Raw genomic sequence first — 21,372 nt, 5'->3', positions numbered from 1 at the left:
GGCACAGACTAGATGGGTTGAATGGCCTGTTTCTGTGCTAATCTGCTGTATGACTCAATGGTCACCATATCCGAAAGGATAGTAGGGCAGAGGACTATTCCCTGCAGAAATACAAAACCCATAGATGTTGCAAAATTCATAAGTCATACTTCTTATTGCAAATGATTACAAATCTCAGTTTCTGGGCACCACACTTCAGAGAGGACATCATAGTGTGATCACAGTGTGGGTGAGGATGGAAGGGAGGTTAACTGAGCTAACACAGAATGAGAGGTTTCAGTCCCATAATGAGATGGAAAAAAAAAGCTGCTCTCTTCAGAAATGATGAAGAGGCAGTCTAAAATCATCAGAGCTAGAAAGGGCAGAGAGAGAAGTAGTTCTTATAAGCAAGAGGGTCAATAACAGAGAGCACTGGTTTAAAATAATTGGCAAGAAATTGGGGAAAACGAAGTGAAAATATTTTACTTATTGTTTGGACAGCAAGGCTGAAAACTAGCCTACACAATGTACTGGAACAACTCAACAGGTCAGGCTGAAAAAAAATGACTGTCTATTCCTCTACATAGGTGCTGACCTGGCCTGCTGTGTTCCACTGGCATTTTGTATGTTTTACGTTGGATGTCCAGCATCTGTAGAATCTCTTGTCTTTATGAAGGTTGTAAAGTGTTGGTGAACACAGATTCCACTAGAACGTTCAAATTAGAACTGAAAAATGCTCTAAACTGGACCACTCATTTCATTAGTCTGTACAGTCATAATGTAGCCCATACTCAATCTCAGCCCCATATTTCTGTTCTGTGCTTAATATTTGACATTAAAAAAAAGCATACACAAGTCTATTTTAAAAGACTAGAGCTGCTGTTCAAAGATGCAGAGCATTTGTTGAATGATGCAGAGTCTGGTTTGTTTCCGAGTTCCACTCAGTTTCACTTGAACATTTTCCCTGTTTGACTGCCTCTTTATATCTTAACATTCTCCCTCTTGTAAACTTCCAGCTTTTCCATCTCTCTCTGCAACATGAACGTAAGAAAGTCTGCAAAGTAACACACACAAAATGCTCGAGGAAACTCAGCAGGTTCTCAGGCAGCATCTATAGATATGAATATTGAGGTTTCGGGCCAAGACACTTCTTCAGGACTGAGAAGAAAGGGGAAAGATGCCAGAATAATAAGGTAGGGGCAGGGAATGGAGGCTAGTTCACATCGTTTGCTAGAGGTCTATCTCCACTCTGCCACCCAATATTCTTCATTAGGTAGGGAAAATTAATCTAAACTCAAAAGTCAGAGCTAAGTTGTCCATGCTGACCAAAGTGCCCAACTAGGCTAGTCCCATTTGCCCATACATTTTGCACATAACTTTCTGAACCTTTCCTATCCCTGACCTGTTCTCAATACTCCAGATGTGATCTTTAGAGATTAGTTTAATTTGTCACATGTGCATCAAATATTAATACATACGGTGAAATGTGTTGCCTGCAACAATCCGAGGGTGTGCTGGGGGGCAGTCTGAAAGTGTCGCCATGCTGCTGGGGCCAACATAGCATGCCCACAACTTACTAACTTTAACCTGTAGGTCCGTTTCATTTAGAATTTAGTCTTGTTAAACCACAATTTGACTTTGGATACTCTTAATAGTCTTTTGCGTTAACAACTAACGTGTGCTGGGAACAGCCTGCGAGTGTTGCCATGCTTCCAGTAGCAACATGGCGTGCCCACAACTTACTTCTTCCCCCTCTCCCAGTTCTATCTATCACCTCCCAACTTGTATTTCTTCCTCCCCTCTCCCCACCTTCTTACCCTGACTTCTCCCCATTCTTACTAGTGCTGAAGAAGGGTCTCGACCCGAGGCTGTGACTGTTTACTCTTTCCCAGAGATACTGCCTGGCCTCCTGAGTTCCTCCACTATTTTGTGTGTGCTGCTTTCGATCTCCAGTTCCTGCAGATTTTTTTTTGTGTGTGTTTGTGCTTCTACAACTTACAAACCCTTACTAACCTGGTAGTTTTTAGAATGTGAGAGGAAATCAGAGTACCTAAAGGAAACCCACATGGACAGGGAGAGGATATCGAAAGTTCCTTAACTCCTTACAGACAGTGGCAGGAATTAAACCCAAATCACTCTCACTTGAAAGCATTATGCTAGCCGCTAGGCTACCATGCCACTTGCAATGGCGAAAATATATATCACTTGCCTTCCAAATTGCTTGTTGAATTCTCAGAGCTCAGACACTCAATAAATGCAATATTCTACATCATGTGACCACAACTGCAAAAGTATGCTATTCAGAAAATACATTCAGTGGCTACTTCATTGGGTCCACCTGTACGTGCAAATATCTAATCAGCCAATCATGTGGCAGCAACTCAATACATAAAAGCATGCAGACATGGTAAAAAAAATCCAGCAAACAGATGTTTTGTGGGTGAAAGTGCCTTGTTAATGACAGAGGTCAGAGGAGAATGGCCAGACTGGTTCAAGCTGACGGGAAGGTGAGAGTAACTCAATAACCACATGTTACAATAGTGGTGTGCAGAAAAGCATCTCTGAATGCACAATATGTCAAAGCTGCGACAGAAGACCAAACCCAGACAAAAATACACTCATTGCCCACTTTATTAGGTACCAAATAAAATGGCTACTGAGTGTACACCCAGTAATCTACCGAAGAATTAAATGAAAGAGCCTTTAAACATACGTTACTACAAGGATATCTTTCTTTTTAAGAAATTGCCATCTTCTACGTCTTCTGAACATTTATGGAATATTGTTGAAGGTATTTCAAGCCAACATTCTCTCAACTGTATTTAAAATATATTGTAAATGGTGAATCAAGTTAAGTGGACAACAGCTGTTTAATGACACACAGCTGTGCGCTATGATGCACTTAATGCAGAAGGTTAAAATGTTAACTTGGCATCGTATGATTTAAACCAAGCTGACTTGGCAATTTAATCTCACATCCTTTCTGATGTAATGATCTCTTCTTGGCATGACTAATCCTACTTCCCTGGTCACTAAAAGGCCTATTCCCTCAAAATGTCCTAAGCAATATCCAGGATTTACATTGTCACCCAAAGTTGGCATTGGTTTCTTATTGTCACACAGTGTATATTGACAGACAATGAAAAGCTCCTTCCCTCTGCTAGTCTGCAGGTCACCTTTGGGTAAGATGTAGCACCTGCTTAGCTGCTCCCTCTCCGATTAGGGTCATGTGAAATCATGGAAGCAGGTAGTGGACGGCTGTACGAGCAGCTGGGGCATGTCACAAGTCCTGGTTATGCAACCACTGACACCAGGCAGACAATCTCTGGACTATTGATAATGGCTGGGGACACCCGTCATGTAAAGACACTGCCTAGAAAAAGGCAATGGCAAACCACTTCTGTAGAAAAATTTGCCAAGAACAATTATGGTTAAGGACCATAATCGCCCACGTCATACGACACGACAATAATGTTGATGGTGAATACGAATGAGGAATGATCCTGCAGTTGAGGGATTACAACAGAGATTCTGCAGATTGATTCCTGAGTTTGTGGGAAGAGACTAAGCAGATTCAGCCTGTAATCTCTTAAATTTAGGCAATTGAGAAGTGACCTCACTGAAGTGGGCATCATTCTCATTGACTCCTGGGATCAATAGTCAGCGGTCAGCAAAGTATGGCGGGCAAAGCCGAAAGGCGAAGTCCAAAGCTTGGTAAACCTGGACTTAGAAAGCCCAAAAAATCGAAGACTGAAGATTGTGAGTTCGGAGGTAGAGGGCAAGTCCTGGCTGGAGACTGAAGGCCCAGTATCTGCGAGATTGAGAGTAAAAGGCCAAGGGTTGGAGGCCTGGGATCGGAGGCCTGTGTACCTGAGGGGGGGATGGGAGATAGAAAAGGGGTGTGTTGTCCTGTTGTGTGTTTTTTTTTAAAAATGTTGCTGTTGTTGTTGTTGCTGCTGCTTCTGTGTTGTTTTGTCCTGCTAGACATTGTGGGTATGCTATTTTGGTGCCAGAAAGCATAACAACACATTTCACTATATGTTTCGACATACGTGTGATAAAGAAGTCTGAGTTTCAATGGCCTTGAAAGGGAAGATGCAAAACGGAAAGGTTCACCAGAACTTGGTGTCTAAAACTAAGGGTCGCAGTCTCAACTTACGGGGACAGCTGTACACAACCAGGCAGAGAAGAAATTTCTTCACACAACAAATTCAAAGTTCAAAGTCTAAAGTAAATTTATTATCAAAGTACATATATGAGACCATTTACAACCCTGAACATACTCAATAAATCCATGGAATAATAACCATAACGAAATCAGTGAAAGACTGCACGAACTTTGGTGTTCAGCCAGTGTGCAAAAGACAACAAACAGTGAAAATAGAAAAATAAACAATAATAGTAATAAATAAGCAATAAATCTTCTTGATTTGTCAGGGCATGAAGTGCTATAGGGAGAAGACAAGAAATTGGGGCTGAGAGGTAAAAAGAATCGGCCATAATGAAATGGTCGCCAACACCTGGGCACGTGGCCAAGTGGTTAAGGCATTGGACTGGCGATCTGAAGGTCGTGAGTTCGATCCCCAGCCGAGGCAGCGCTTTGTGTGCTTGAGCAAGGCACTTAATCACACATTGCTCTGCGACAACACTAGTGCCAAGCTGTATTGGCCCTTGCCCTTCCCTTGGACAACATTGGTGTCATGGAGAGAGGAGACTTGCAGCATGGGCAACTGCCGGTCTTCCATACAACCTTGTCCAGGCCTGCGCCCTGGAGACTGAAGACTTTCCAGGTGCAGATCCATGGTCTCGCAAGACTAACAGATGCCTTTGGTTACCAGAACTGCACAAGATACAGTACTCTAAATTTCATCTCTCCAACACCAATATCACCAACCCTTTCAGAGTTGTGCTTTTGAACTGCCTGTACGACTTGGCAATTTTTCAGAGTGAACAGAAGTGTCAAGGGTGGAGTAAGGTTGCAGTGTAGTGGTACAGGCCGAATCGAGGCAGTGGGGCCCAGGCCTGAGAGCAGGGATGTTTGGCTGTTTTAAGTGCTGGGCCAGATTGAAAAGATTGGGGTGTTGGGACCAGAGGCAAATGATGGGCTGGTATTCAGCTCACTGCTCCATGCAGTTTATTCCACTCTGCACTGAGCTGAGGCTGTGGCCTGCAACTAATGGGCTCCTGGACCATCTGTAGTGATGAACTGGCTTCGTGGCTGTGGAGTCACTTTTGTGAACTTTAGTTCTGAGTGTTACTTGTTTACTTTTTATTGCCTGCACAATTTGCTCTTTTGTTTGCACTTTGGGTGCTTCACGGTCTTCTTTTAATGGGTTCTATTGGATTTCTTTGTTTTGTGACTGCCTGTAAGAAGACAAATCTCAAGGTTGTATATAGTATACACACTTTGATAATAAATGTACTTTGAATTTTGAACATGGCATCCCAACTCCTGCATTCAGTACTTTGACTTATGAAGGCCAATGTGCCAAAAGCTCTCTTTAGAACACTATCTACCTGTGATGCCACTTTCAAGGAATTATGGATCTGCATTCCCAGATTTCAATCAGTTCTCTGATTGTGATTCTGATTCTCCCTCAAATTCTAACAGTCACCTAAACTATAGGAGGCAATTTCCGTAGGCCAATTAACTTCCCAAATTGCATGTCTTCGGGATATGGGTGGAAACGGGCTCCAGCAAGACACCCTCCCACACAGCCATTGGAGAACATGCAGATGACATACAGACAGTATCTGAGATCAGGATTGTACAGCCACTGGAACTGAGAGGCAATGACTCAAAGGGTTGTCCATTGTCTTTCCACAATAAAATATGCAGACTCTGCTCTAAACCGGTAATTTGGTAATTCTTTTTAAATCATTCCCACATTCTATTGAGTGCTGAGCCTACCCCATTTGGGTGGTGAGGTGGGGGTGCGTCTCTACCAAACAAGGTGTAAGGCGCTCCTACCCTCAACTGGCCTGCAGGTCACCCATGGGCAAGATGTAACACCTGCTGGGTCCCCCAGTCAGCGTCATGGGAGCAGGTGGTGGATGGTCATTTGAACAGCTGGTGCTTATTACAAATCCTGGTTATGCAACCACTGCCCTCTATAGACAATCTCTGAAGACTACTGATAATGACTGGAGTCATCTGTCTTGGAAAGACACTGCCCAGAAGGCAATGGAAAACCACTTCTGTAGACAAAATTGCCAGGAATAATCATGGTCAAAGACCACGATCACCCATGTCATATGACACTGCACATAATGATGATGTCACATGACACAGCACATAATGATGATGACAATGATTGTCACATACTGAGGTAAAGGAAAAAACTTGGCTTGCATACTGTTCATACAGATCATTTCATTGCAAATAGTACAATGAGGTAGCACAAGGGAAAACAGTAACACAATGCAGAATAAAGTGTAGCCGTTATAAGGAAAATGCAGAGCAGGCAGGCAAAAAGGTGCAAGGCCATTACGAGGTAGATTGTGAGGTCCAGAGTTGGACATTGGAATTGTAAAGACTGATCTAAAAGGCTAATTTTGTATTCTTTCACTATTGTTAGGGAGCTGCTAAAAATGATCACTTCCTATACTTAATAAATCAGACAGCTTATCTATTGGCGTTATCCCATTCAAATATGATGTGCGTTCAAGGAGCTAGGTAACCTGCTTATAATCTTTATTAAAGTCCTTTGATTGCATGCAATATGAAAATAAATATTTACGTTATAATTCTTAAGGATTACATAGAAATTCTTAAGGATTGCATTCATAGAAATGCATTGACATTTAAATTGGTAACAATTACAATACTATTACAGGAAAATTTATGGGAAACGGTCACAGAAATGATTCATACAGGAGGTGCAACAGGACAGACAACACAGTATTCAATGCTCAATACTAATTACCCTTGAACTAAGTGACTTCCGAGGCCAACTCTGAGGACAGTTAAATGTCAGTAACATTAGATCAGATCAAACAAGGGCTGCAAACTTCCTGCACTAAAGGGCATTAGTCAAATTCAAAACAGACTTATTATAAAAGTATGTATATGTTACCATGTACTGCCTTGAGATTCATTTTCTTGCAGCTATTTACAGGAAAAACAACCAACGTGCAAATAAGGTAAACTGTGCAAATAAAATAATAACGAGATTAAGAGCATGGGCTGGATAAGAGCCCTTGAAAGTGGGCTTACAAGTCCTAGAGTCAGTTTGGTGTTGTGGTGAGTGAAGTTATCTTTGCCTGTTCAGCAGCCTGATGGTTGTCAGGTTTAATAAATGTTCTACAAACTGGTGGTGTGGGTCCTAAGGCTTCTGAACCTCCTACCCCAATAGAAGAAATGAGAAGAGAGCATGGCTCGGATGGTGGGGGTTGTTAATGATGGATGTTGCTTTCTTGTGGCAGCACGCCATGCAAGAGAAATTAATGGTGAACCAGATCGGTTTAATACTAATCATGATCACCATTAATCATCCATGCATTATTCTTCTGATGTATATGATTTGATATGCCTGATAGTCAGTATTGTTGTGGTGAACTGAAGCATCCATTTACCTGCACCCCATCAATCTAATACTTCCCTCCTACGTAGCCCATAAACCACCATTTCAGAATCAGAATCAGGTTTATTGGTATCAGCATTTGTCGTGAAATTTCTTGTTATGCAGGAACAGTGCATTGCAATACATAATAATAACTATAAATTACAATAAGTATACAGTATATATATATTTTAAAAATTAAATAAGTAGTGCAAAAGGGGTAAAAAAGGTAGTGAGGTAGTGTTAATGGTTTCAATACCCATGCAGAAATCTATGGCAGAGGGGAAGAAACTGTTCCTGAATCACTGAGTGTGTGCCTTCAGGCTTCTGTATCTCCTTCCTGATGGTAAAAATGAGACAAGGACAGGTCCTGGGTGATGGAGATCCTTAATGATCGATGACACCTTTTTGAGGCATCATGTCTTAAAAATGTCCTGAATGCCGGGGAGGTGAGTGCCCATGATGAAGCTGACTGAGTTTACAACTTTCTGCAGCTTATTTCGATCCTGTGCCGTGTCCCTTCCCCATATTAGACAGTGATGCAGCCGGTTTAAAATGCTCTCCACAGTACATCTGTAGAAAATCACGAGTCAATTTAGTGACATACTAAATCTCCTCAAACTCCTAATGATATATAGCCACTACCATGCCTTCTTTATAACTGCATAGATCCTTAGAGATGGTGACAGCCAGGAACTTGAAATTGCTCACCCTTTCCACTTCTAGTCCCTGATGAGGACTAGTGTGTGATCCTTCTTCTTACACTTTCTGAAGTTTGCAATCAATTCTTTGCTCTTACTGATGTTGAGTGCAAGGTTGTTGCTGTAACACCACTCAGCTAGCTGATCTGTTTCACTCCTGTATGCCTTCTTGTCATCATTTGAAATCCTGCCAGCAATAGATGTGTGCTCAGCAAATTTAGAGATGCATGTGAGCTGTGCCTAGCCACACAGTCATTGGTGCAGGAAGAGTAGAGCAGCGGGCTAAGCACACATCCTTGATGTGCACCAGTGTTGATTATTAGTGAGATGGGGATGTTATTTCTGATCAGCACAGACTGTGGTCTTCCGGTAAGGAAGTTGAGGTTCCAGTTGAAGAGGGAGGTACAGAGCCTCAGGTTTTGGAGCTTTTTGATCAGAACTGTAGGAACGATTATGTTAAAAGCTGAGCTGTAGTCAATAAACTGCAACTTGACATAAGTATTAGTATTGTCCAGGTGATCCAAGGCCCTGTGAAGAGCCAATGTAGTAATAGACAAATTGCAGTGGGTCGAGGTCCTTCCTGAGGCAGGAGTGTCTCTAGCATAACGAACCACTCAAAACATTTCATCAAATAGATGTAATGCTACTGGATGATAGTCATTAAGGCATCTCACCCTGCTCTTCCTGAGCACTGGTATGATTGCTACCATTTTAAAGCAGGTGGGACTTCCCAACTGTAGCAATGAGAGATTGAAAACATTTTTGAACACACCTGCTAGCTGGTTGACACAGGTTTTTAGAACCCTACCAGGTACATCAAGGCCTGCCACCTTGTGAGCAGGATTCAACTCTTGAAAGAATTTCTCATTCATGTCTTTGACATTGCATTAAGGATATAAGATTATTAGACTATCATATATAGGAGCAGAATTAGGCCATTTGGCCCATCGAGTCTGCTCCTTCATTTCATCATGGGCTGATCCAATGTTCCTTTTTCCTCTCAGCTCTAACTCCTGCCTTCTCCCCATATCCCTTCATGCCTTGACCAATCAAGAATCTATCAAACTCTGCCTCGAATATACCCAAAGACTTGGCCTCCACAGACAACTGGGTAGTGAATACCACAGATTCACCACTCTTTGGCTAAAGAAATTCCTCCTCATCTCCATACTAACAGGATGCTCCTCTATTCTGAGGCTGTGTCCTCTGGTCTTAAATACTCCCATCATAGCAAATATCCTCTCCACATTCACTCTATCAAGGCCTTTCAACATTCGATAGGTTTCAATGACGAATTCTTCTGAATAACAGCAAATACAGGCCCAGAGCTATCAAACACACTTCATATGACAAGCCATTCAATACTGGAGTCATTTTTGTGAACCTCCCTTGGACCTTCTCCGGTTTCTGCACATCCTTTCTAAGATAAGGGACTCAAAACTGCTCACACCACTCCGTGAAGCCTCACCAGTGCTTTATAAACTCTCAACATTACAACCTTGTTTATTCTCGTCCTCTTGAAATGAATGCTAACATTGCATTTGCCTTCCTCACCATAGACTCAGCCTGCGAATTAACCTTTCAAGAATACTGCACAAGGACTCCCAAGTCCCTTTGCATCTCAGTTTTTTGCACTTTCTCTCCATTTAGAAAATAGTCAGCCCTTTCATTTCTTCTACCACAGTGCATGACCATACTACTCCCGACACTGTATTCCAGCTGTCATTTCTTTGCCCATTCTCCTAATCTGTTTAAGTCCTTCTGTAGCCTCTCTACTTCCTCAAAATTACATGCCCCTCAATGTCAAAATATTGTACACTGAAGGTGGCTTCTTGCCCTAAGTTACTGAGTGAGGTGTAAATTCAGAGTAGTAAAAATAGTTTAAGAGATGTCTGTTTCATCTTGCTTTTTTTGCTTCTTGAGATGTAGAGGAACTGTGAGAGAAAGGGAATAAGAGATTATGACAAAAATAAACACAGGCAATCGGTCTCATAGTGTAGGCAGAAATTTTTGAGGTTCACACTTAAAAATGCAGCAGTAGACGACTGTGCAAAGCATGCTCTATAAACAAAGTCAAGCTTGAGTCAAAGTTTAAGAATAGGATGAACCCCATTTTAAGTGCTGTGGGGCACCATGGCAATAAAGCAGCTGGCATGACACTGCTACAGCTCGGGGTGTCAGAGTTCAGAGGTCAATTCCAGCGCTGTGTGCAAGGAGCTTGCAGGATCTCCCCCATGACTGCATGGGTTTTCTCCGGGTGCTCTGGTTTCCTCCCACAGTCCAAAGGCGTACCGGTTACCAGGTTAATCGGTATTGTAAATTGTCCGGTCAATAGGTAAGTGTTAAATAGGTGGGTTGCTGGGTGACGTGGCTTGTTGGTCCAGACAGTCCTGTTCCACGCTGTATTTCTAAATAAATTAATTAAATTAAATATAATAAAAATGAAGTTAGATTATGAGGACACTCAGTCCTCGTTTATTGCCATTTAGAAATGCATGCATTAAAAAATGATACAACGTTCCTCCAGAATGATATCACAAGAAAACACAGGACAAACCAAAGACTAAAACTGACAAAACCACATAATTATAACATGTAGTTACAACAGTGCAAAGCAATACCATAATTTGATAAAGAGCAGACCATGGGCACGGTAAAAGAAAGTCTCAAAGTTCTGATAGGCTCATCATCTCACACAGGCGGCAGAAGGGAGAAAACTCTCCCTGCCGTGAACCTCCAAGCGCCGCCAACTTGCCAATACAGCACCATTGAAAGCATTCGACCCCAGCAGACTCTGAGTTTGTCCGAAAACTTCGAGCCTCCGACCAGCCCTTCCGACACAGCCACTCCGAGCACCATCCTCTGCCGAGCACTTCGACCCCCCCCCCCCCCAGCCACCGAGCAACAAGCAAAGCCGAGGACTTGGGGCCTTCTCCTCTGGAGATTCTGGACCACACAGTAGCAGCAGCAGCGAAGCAGGCATTTCAGAAGTTTCACCAGATGTTCCTTCGTGCTCTCACGTCCGTCTCCATCAAATCAGGATTGTGCACGGCACCCTACTTGACAAATAACAGACATCACCACCGGAGTGGCCGCTGCGAGCTGCGTCGTGTCACCATCTTCGCCTCCCACCGAGAAATATTTCTGAGTGTTTTCAAAGGTTAGATGCAACATAACTAAAATAACTGTGGGGAGGGTGGGCTGCCTAAAGAACAGGAGTCAGTTCATCAGCCTGTAATGTTTTGTCAGACAAGGGGGTTACTTTATGTATTTGAGGTTTGTGAATGATGTTGCATATTAGTTAAAATAATGAGATATTATAAGTGAACTTATGGATGAAATGGAAAGCAAACTGATTTCCACCAGGCCAAGAATCCTTTTGTTGAGAAGGTAACCAGTACGACAGAGGATGGCACAGTAGCATGGCGGTTGGCACAATGCTTTATACTGCCGGCAACCTGGGTTCTATTCCTGCTGCTGTCTGTAAGGAGTTTGTACGTTCTCTCCGTGACCATGTGGGCTTCTTCTGCATGCTCCGGTTTCCTCTCACTTCCCAAAGATAGTAGGTTATTTGGTCACATGCATGTAATTGGGCATCGAGGCCGTGTTGGGTTAGAAGGGCCATTTGTCATTCTGTATCTCTAAATAAATGAAATAGAACCCACAGGAAAACTACAAAGATTAAACTTTAAAAAAACACTGATTATATAGAGAAGTAAGAACTCTTAAACAGTTATATATAAGAAACCTGCAGAGAAAAGAAAAATAAATGTATTTTAAACAAATAATTTAAAAAAATTAACAGGGAGCTTCCCACAAGATTCACGGTCAAACACGGAAACCAAATGAAGGCTTAGCAAAGCAGAATCCTCAAGGTACAGAGGACATTTAGACTCTCAAATTTATGCCGGGCCACGCACACGAATCCTGGTGGACCTCAGCACATCAGGCAGCATCTATGGAAGGAAATGAACAGTCAGCTTTTCGTGCCATGATTCTTCAACAGGAGTTTCATCTCATCAGATCTCATATCTGATCAAGGTCTCTGACTTCATCATGAAACCTGATTAAGAGTCTCAGCCTGATATGGCGACACTTTATTCCTCTCCATAGATACTGCCTGGCCTGCTGAGCTCCTTCAGAATTTTGTGTACATCACTCAAGGTTTCCAGCATCTGCAGATTTTTTGTGTTTAGAATCTGTGCTGGAATTTCTCATAAGTACCACAGTAAAAGTGACTCATTCTCACTTGTTTCATTAGAAAGTGCACAATATGGAGCAGCACGGAAAAGTAGAATTTAGCATAACGCTTTACAGTGACGGCGATCAGAAAGTCAGGGTTCAATTCCCACCACTGCCACTGCCCGTAAGGAGTTTGTACATGTGGGTTTCCACTGGGTGCTCCAGTTTCCCCCCCACATTCCGAAAGGAGTACTGATTGATGTTAGTATGTTGTGGACAAGTTAGGTCGGTGCCGGAAGCATGGCAAGACTCGTGGGCTGCCTCCAGCGCATACACTCACCAAGTGTATGTTCATGGTTTTCTGCTACCGTAGCCCATCTGCTTCAAGGTTTGACACGTTGTGCATTCATGGATGCTCTTCCGTTGTAAAGTGTGGTTATTTGAGTTACCGTTGCCTTTCTGTTAGCTTGAACCAGTCTGACTGTTCTTCTCCGACCTTTCTCATTAACAAGGCGTTTTCACCCACAGAACCGCCACTCACTGGATGTGTTATTTTTTGTACACTGATCTCAGTAAGATGGTGCATGAAAACCCCAGGAGATTAGCAGTTTCTGAGATACTCAAATAACCCCATCTGGCATCAAATATCATTCCATGGTTAAAGTCATTTAGATCACATTTCTGTCCCATTCTGGTGCTTGGTCTGAACAACAACTGAATTTGACCCGGGGTTCCCAACCTTTCTTTAAGCCATGGACCTACACCATTAAGCAAGGGGTCTGTGGACCCCTGGTTGGGAAGCCCTGCTCTTGATCATGTCTGCATGCTTTTATGCATCAAATTGCTGCCACATGATCGGCTGATTAGATATTTGGATTAACAAGCAGGTGTACAGGTGTACCTAATAAAGAGGCCACCTAGTGTATTGGATTGTATTGGCTGTCAATGCGGACAATATATTTCATTGCATGTTTTGACATTTCGATGTATATGTGACAAATAAGCTAATCTCCTTCATCTCTTCGAAGCTAAACCTCGAGTGACCAGCTGTGCGCAAGGTGGCATGAACATGAATACAACAAGGCTGGACAACGAAACATTGGAAATGCTGAACAGCACTGTCATTCGAATCACCATTCCTGTCATTTACCTGGCCATCACCATCATTGGTCTGCCCAGCAACGGCATCTCCTTGGTACTGCTTTGCTTTCAAACCCATCCCAAGACACCCTTGGTCATTTTCATGATCAACCTAGCAATCACCGACCTCCTACTTGCCTTCTTCCTGCCTTTCCAGGTTGCCTACCACCTAAACAACAGCAACTGGGTTTTTGGCAACAGCCATTGCACCTTTGTCAGCACGTTATTTTATGCTAATATGTATTGCTCCATCTTGACAATGACATTTATTAGCATCGAACGCTATCTCGGAGTTGTCTTTCCTATATGGTACAAATCTGTGTGGAAAAGAAGGCATGCTGTGATTGCTTGCCTGGGAATATGGGTGACTTTGCTGATTGTTCTACTGCCTTTTGAATATAATGATTTAACATTTGAGGTTCAGGAGCTCAATATTACTACTTGTTTTGATGTACTTAAGGAAAATATCCTTCCTAACCGATATACATGGGGATTGTTCCTCTTCACCCTGTTTGTTCTGCTCTTCCTGATCCCATTTAGCATCACCATTGTATGCTATGTGTTAGTCATACTGAAACTCTCCCAGAATTCTCACACAAAGGAGCATAAGAAGAAAAAAAGAGCGATATACTTAGCCATTACTGTGCTTTCGGTCTTCATCGTGTGCTTTCTCCCCAGCAACATCACCCTCTTAATTCACATCATACTGAGGCTCGCCTACAATAAGGGTTGCTACACAGCCTACAAGCTGACCTTGTTACTCAGCTGTTTCAACAGCTGTCTCAATCCATTTATTTTCTGCTTTGCTTCCTCAGATTTCCAGCAATGTGTCTATCATTTACTAAATCAGAGGCAGTCGCATGATGGGAATGACATAACCTCACCTCCAACAGCGATGTCTAGTGCAGCTTAGAGTTAATGACACGTGTCAACTGGCCAAACCAAGTATTCAGGGAAGAAAGATACCTAAAAGGTCTCGCCTTATAATTGGTCAACTCGAACTGTAGTGGATTGGTAAGGAGAAAGAAGGACTCGGATTTGACATCTTTTCTTATACAGTATACAATCTGATGCTACCAGATGGGGCTGAATCTAAAGGCAGAAGTCAACAGATCTTTTGGAAGTGGTTAGGAAATGCATCAAAATCCAGGGAGTGGAAGTACTTAGCAAATTGTAATATTGTTAACTTTTATAACTTCATGCTTCTTGACATCACACTAATATATCAAAAGATACTTCCCTGATCTCTGTCACCAAAAAAGAAAAATACAGCAAACATGTAAAAAGACCATAAGACCATGAGGCATAGGAGTAGAAGTAGGCCATTTGGCCCATTGTATATGCTCCGCCATTTCATCATGGCTGATTTATTATCTCCCCAATGCTATTTTTCTGCCTTCTCCCAGTAACCTCTGATGTCCTAACTAATAAAGAACCTATCAACCTCCACATTAAATATATTCAATGGCTTGGCCCCGAGAGACATCTGTAGCAAATAATTCCACACATTAACCATTCTGTAAAATTCCTCCTCATCTCTGTTCTAGAGAGGTATCCTTCTATTCTGAGACTGTACGCTCTTATCCTAAACTCCCTCACTTTAGGAAACATCCTCTCAACATCCACTCTACCTATGCCTTTCAATATTTGATAGGTTTCAGTGAGATCCCCCTTATTCTTCTAAACTCCAACGAGTACAGATCTAGAGCCATCTTGTGCTCCTCATATGACCTTTTCATTCCCAGGATCATTCTTGTGATCCTTCTCTGGATCCTTACCAATGCCAGCATATCCCTTTTTAGATAATGGGACCAAAGCTTGCTCAATATCAAAAGATGCTTCCCAAAACAAATACAGCAGACACAGAATCCTCCTCCAAGTTACTTACCATCCCAAACTGGTATGACATTACTGTTCCTTCATTGTTATTGGGACAGAATCCTGAAACTTACTTCCTAATAAAATTTGGGCGGTACCTTCAACATGCAGGTTACATCAGTCCAAGAAGACAAATCACTATCAGTTATACAAGAACAACAAGGAATAGGCATAATTTGCAAGTTTTACTGGTGACCCCCACATAATGCACATAACTGCACCATTATTTGCCTTAATTTACCTGAGATTTTGAGTTCCACAATCTGAAGACAATCTGCACGAAGCGACTTCTCCTGAAACAGGTATTGCACTCATCAATGACATTCACAGGTCAGGAGATTTGGGTTCAGAGTGAAAAATAAAGTTAGTATCAAAGTACATGTATGTCACCATATACAATATTAAGATTCATCTTCTTGTGTGAATACTCAATAAATCGTTAAAATAATATCCATAACAGAATGAATGAAAGACTACTCAACTTTGGGAATAATAATAAATAAATAAACAAACAATAAATATTGAGAAAAATGAGATGAAGAATGCTTAAAAGTGAGTTGACTGGTTGTGGGAACATTTCAATAATGAGGCGAGTGAAGTTGAGTGGAGTTGCCCTCTTTGGTTCAAAAGCCTGACGAGTGAGGGGTAATAACTGTTCCTGAACCTGGTGGTGTAAGTCCTGAGGCTCCTGTACTTTTTTCCTGATGGCAGTAGCGAAAAGAGAACATGTCTCGGTGGTGTGGTGGTCCTGACCTTGGGTATTCTCTGTATGAAATCTACATGATCTCCTTGCAACTCATGTGCATTTCTCCCCAAGTGCTGTAGTTTCCTCCCACATGCCCAAGATGTGCTGGTTCACTGAAATATCCGGCCATAGTTAATTGTCCAGGTGGGTGATGGGAAAATCAGGGAGGGGTTTCGGAGTTGATGGAAATGTAAGAGGGAAAACAGGATTTGTCACAGAATCACATAGCATCTACACAGTCCTTCAGCCCACTGAGTCTTCTTCAGCCACAACCCTACTTCTCGTCATGAACTCCCCACTCTGGTTCTCTACCTGCTCTGGATCTTTTCCCTCTGAACCTTATGCCCTCTGAACACACTGACCTCCACTCTCTCCGCACCAATGCCAACCTTACCATCAAACACACAGACAAAGGGAGTGCTGTTGTTGTGTGGTGGACTGACCTCGACCTTGTTGAGGTCAGGTAGCAACTCTCAGGCACCACCCCTTATCCTTCCCTTGAAAAAAACCCCACTACAGACAATAGGAAACCTGTTTCTGACATCATCACTGACCTCATTGGCTCCAGAGACCTCCCAACCATTGCCATCAAACTCATAGCTTCCTTACTCTAACTGTTGGGGGTAGGCCCATTTTCTCTGCCCCACTGAACTCGTGTCCACATAGCTCAGCGCTATTCTATCCCCCTTAGTTCAGTCCCTTCCCACATACATCCATGACACTTCTCATGCTCTGGATCTCCTCAACAACTTCTAATTCCTTGGCCCTGACTGCTTCATTTTCACCATGGATGTCCAGTCCCTATATACTTCTATTCCCCCCACCCCCTTCAAGAAGGCCTTAAAGCTCACCGCAGTTTTCTCAACAAAAGACCCAAACAGTTCCCCTTCACCACCACCCTACATGGTCTGGCAGAACTGGTCCTCACCCTCAACAATTTCTCTTTCAGCTCCTCTCATTTTCTACAGACTCAAAGATAGCCATGGGCCCCAGCCATGCCTGCTTTTTTGTTGGCTATGTAGAACAGCCCATGTTCCAAGCCTTCACTGGTAATGCTCCCCACCTCTTCCTCTGCTACACCGATGACTGCATTGGCGCTGCTTCATGCACCCGTGCTGAGATCGTCAATTTTGCCTCCAACTTCTACCCTGCCCTTAAATTCACCTGGTCCATTTCTGACATCTGCTTCCCTTTTCTAGATCTTTCTGTTTCCATCTCTGGACACAAACTGTCAACTGACATCTTTTAGAAACCTTCTGATTCCCATGGTTATCTTGTCTATACTCCCTCCAATCCTGTCTCCTGTAAAAATGCTATTCTCTAATCTCAGGTCCTTTGTTTCTGTTGCATCTGTTCCCAAGATGAGGTTTTCCTTTCCAGGACATCAGAGATATCCTCTTTCTTCAAAGAATGGAGTTTCCCTTCCTCCACCATTAATGCTGCCCTCACCCACATCTCCTCCATTTCCTGGACATCCACTCTTTCCCCATCTTTCCACTGGCTTAACAGGGATAGAGTTCCTCTTGTCCTTCCCTACTACCCATGAGCCTCCACATCCAACATATTATTCTCCACAACCTCCACCATCTTCAATGGAGTCCCTACCAGTAAACTCATGTTTACCTCCCCGTCCCCACCCATTGCCAACAGGGAGCACTCCCTCCATGATTCTCTTGTCCATTCATTCCTCCCCACTAATCTCTGTCCTGTCACATATCCCTGCAAGGTACAGAAATGATATACCTGCTCTTTTACCTCTTCCATCACCTTCATTCAGGGCCCCAAACAGCCCTTTCAGGTGAGGCAACGTTTCACCTGTAAATTTGTTGGGCTTGTCTATTGTATCTCGTGCTCCTGGTGTGGCCTCCTTTACACTGGTGCGACCATCATAAATTGGGAGACCACTTTGTTGAGCACCTCTGCTCCATCTGCCAAAATCGGAACTTCCTGGTGGACAACCATTTTAACTTCCATACCCATTCCCATTCTGACATGTCAGTCTATGAACGCCTTTTTTGCCATGTTGAGGCCACTGTTAGGGCAGAGGAGTAACACCTCATATTCCATCTAGATGGACTCCAAACTGATGATATGAACATTGAGTTCTCCTTCTGGTAATTTTTTTCCCTCCCCTTTCTCTATTCTTCTATTCCCCACTCTGGCCTCTTACCGCTTCTCCACACCTACATATCAGCTCCCCCTAGTGCACCGCCTTCTTCCCTTTCTCCATAGTCTGCTCTTCTCTTCTCTCAGATTCCTTCATCTCCAGCCCTTTACCTTTCCATCCCACCTGGCTTTACCTATCACCTTCAAGCTTTCCCTCCTTCCCCTCCTCTAACATTTTTCTTCTGACTCCTTCCCCCTTCCATTCCAGTCCTGAAAAGGTGTCTTGGCCCAAAACATTAACTGTCTATTCATTTCCATAGATGCTGCCTGACCTGCTGATCTCCTCAAACATTTGGAGTACCTACTCATTTTCGCTCATCCATTTTATTATTCTCAATTTCCCCTCAGATTTCATCATGCATCTACACATTAGGAACAATTTTCGGTGGCAAACTAACCTACTGACCCACATACATTTGACTGGTGATAGGAAACCGGAGCCCATGCCTCATAATGAGAACAAGGAAACTCCACACCGACAGCACCCAAGGTCAAGATTGAACCTGGAACTATGAGGGAGCAAATTTACACTCTGTGGCCACTTTATTAGGTATTCATTAATGCAAATATCTAATCCGCCAATCAGGTGGTAGCAATTCAATGCATAAAAGCATGCAGCCATGGTTAAGAAGTTCAGTTGTTGTTCAGAACAAACATCCAAATTGGGAAGAAGTGACTTTGACTGTGGAATGATGACAGATGGGGGCCGTTTGACTGTCTTGGAAACTGCTAACCTCCTGGGACTTCCACACTCAACAGTCCCTAGAGTTTACAAAGAATGGTGTTCAAAACAAAAAAAACATCCTGTAAATGGCAGCTCTGTGGCTGAAAATGCCTCGTTAATGAGAGAGGTCAAAGGAGAATGGCCAGACTGGTTCAAGCTGACAATTTATCAGTTTATGAAAGATTTAGGTAGGGTAGATAATCAGAAATAGTCTCTCGAGATAGAAATATCGAACACCAGAGTATGTTCATTTAAGCTAAGATGGGGAAAGCTTCTAGGAGTTTTTCAATACAAGAGATTCTGCAGATACTGGAAATCTTGAGCAACACACAGAACATGCTAGAGGAACTCAGAAAGTCAGACAACATCTATGGAGGGGAATAAACTGCTGATGCTTTGGGCTGAGACCCTTCATCAGAACTGGAAAGGAGGGAAGCAGAAACCGGAATAAGATGACGGGAGGGGAAGGAGTACAGGTGGCAGGTGACAGGTGAGACCAGGTGAGCAGGAAGTTGGTGGCAGGGGTTGGGGGGGGAATTGAGGGCACAGTTGAGGGGATTGAAGTCAGAAGCTGGGAAGTGATAGGTGGATGAGGTAAAGGAAGAGAAAAACAGCCTGGGTCATTTGAGAATATTAGATATAAAAGCAAAAGTGAAACATTTGGCTCCTCAAACCTGCTTTACTATTCCGTAAGGTTACAGATGCATCACGGTGAGGACCGGCAATGACTGAGTCCAGGTGTAGAGGAACGGCAGACTGCCATGCAGAGGCAGAAGCAAAAGGCATACATAGGAATTCCAACAGAGTATCAGTGGCATGGCTGAACGACTCCGCAAGATGAATTTTCTCAATACAAGGACTCCACAAAGAGTGCTAATCAGGAGTCTGCTTTAAATAATCACAGAATTCAGAAAACCCATGCCAGCCACAATTAACTTGACAAGATTAAACAGAAAGCACAAGAGCTTAACAACTCAAGTTAAGACAACAATTAGTAAATACAAGTGATTGAGAAACCCAGGAGCCCAATGCTCTACAGCTCGCCGCAGAGCTCAGGACAAGATAATGTAATTTACACCTCAGCCTCACTTTCTGACCTGTTGCTCCAAATTCCATCCATCTCATCCCTTAATACATTTAGTGATCCCACCTCCACACTTCTCTCAGTGGAGAGTTGCAAAGATTCATAACCATCCGAGAGAAGGAACTCCTCCACATCTGTATTATAGTAAATGAACAAAATACATTATTCTAAAGCAGCAAGATTCACCTTATCAAGCTCCATCCCCACCCAGGATCTTACATAATTCAGTATGTCCATCCCTTCTAAACTCTGAACTTCAAAGTGCAGGCCCACAGACAATCCACTCAGACTTTCCTCCTAAGGGAACTATAAACACAAGAGTTTTTGCGGATGCTGGAAATCCACAACAAGACACACAACATGCTGGAGGAACTCAGTCAGTGAATATGGAAAGAAATAAAGAGTCAACGCTTTGGGCCAAGACCCTTCCTCGGAACTGGAAAGGAAGGGGGAAAGAAGCCAGAATAATAATGTGCAGGAAGGGGAAGGAGTGCAAACTAGAAGGTGAAAGGTGAAACCCAGTGTGGGGGAAGGTAGGTGGGTGGGTGAGGGCGCATGAAGTGAAAAGCTGGGAGGTGATAGGTTGAAAGGTAATGCTATCGAAGAAGGAACCACCTATCACCTTCCAGTTTCTCTCTTCAGAGTTGCTGCCTGACCTACTGATTTTCTCCAGCATTTTACCCTGAAGAGAAATGCTTGCCCTGTTTCTAAGCTGTAACTTTCAATGCAATTTTATATAACTTTTCTTTTGATGACATTCTATTTTTTTCCATATGTACACTTTCGCAAGGAGGTAAACCATCCTCCCATTAACTATGCTTATTGTACCTGGGATGTTTGTAATTGAATGGGGTGTTAATACATTCCCCTTGTTATTTATTGCAAGGGATGTAGAATTTATGTAAATTTTGTAATTAAATTCATTTTTATATAATAAAAGCTTTTGATAACATTTTGATGGTATATTAGTACACTTTTTCGATGTTGTTCTGCATATTATACTGTATAATTACAGTGAAGTCTTAACATTGCTTTCAATTTACAATGATCAAGGTCATACCTGTAAATGCAGGATGAACTCAATTCAATAAATTGACTTAGTCACAGACACAGGAGAAGTAATATGGACCTTCCAGTACGTAGAACATACAACACAGAACAGTACAGCCCAGGAACAGGCCACTTGGACCACAATATTGTGTCGAACCAGC

The 21,372-nt window shown here is 42.8% G+C and overlaps 1 protein-coding gene across 3 annotated transcripts in view; it reads left to right on the top strand.

The window, feature by feature from the left end:
• The window catches only part of LOC134349758 (P2Y purinoceptor 8-like), a 51,804-nt gene extending 30,796 nt beyond the window's left edge, over positions 1-21,008 (top strand). For all 3 annotated transcript variants that reach the window (XM_063054589.1, XM_063054588.1, XM_063054590.1), the window contains one exon: positions 13,453-21,008. In XM_063054589.1, the coding sequence (XP_062910659.1) occupies positions 13,488-14,477 (990 nt within the window). In that variant the 5' untranslated portion in view covers positions 13,453-13,487 and the 3' untranslated portion in view covers positions 14,478-21,008. The remainder of the gene's footprint in view (positions 1-13,452) is intronic.
• Positions 21,009-21,372: the final 364 nt, after the last annotated feature.

This window comes from Mobula hypostoma, chromosome 7 (genome assembly GCF_963921235.1).
Source record: "Mobula hypostoma chromosome 7, sMobHyp1.1, whole genome shotgun sequence".
NCBI lineage: Eukaryota > Metazoa > Chordata > Chondrichthyes > Myliobatiformes > Myliobatidae > Mobula > Mobula hypostoma.
Note: the sequence above shows the minus strand (reverse complement) of the source record. Positions and strands in the feature narration are given on the sequence as shown.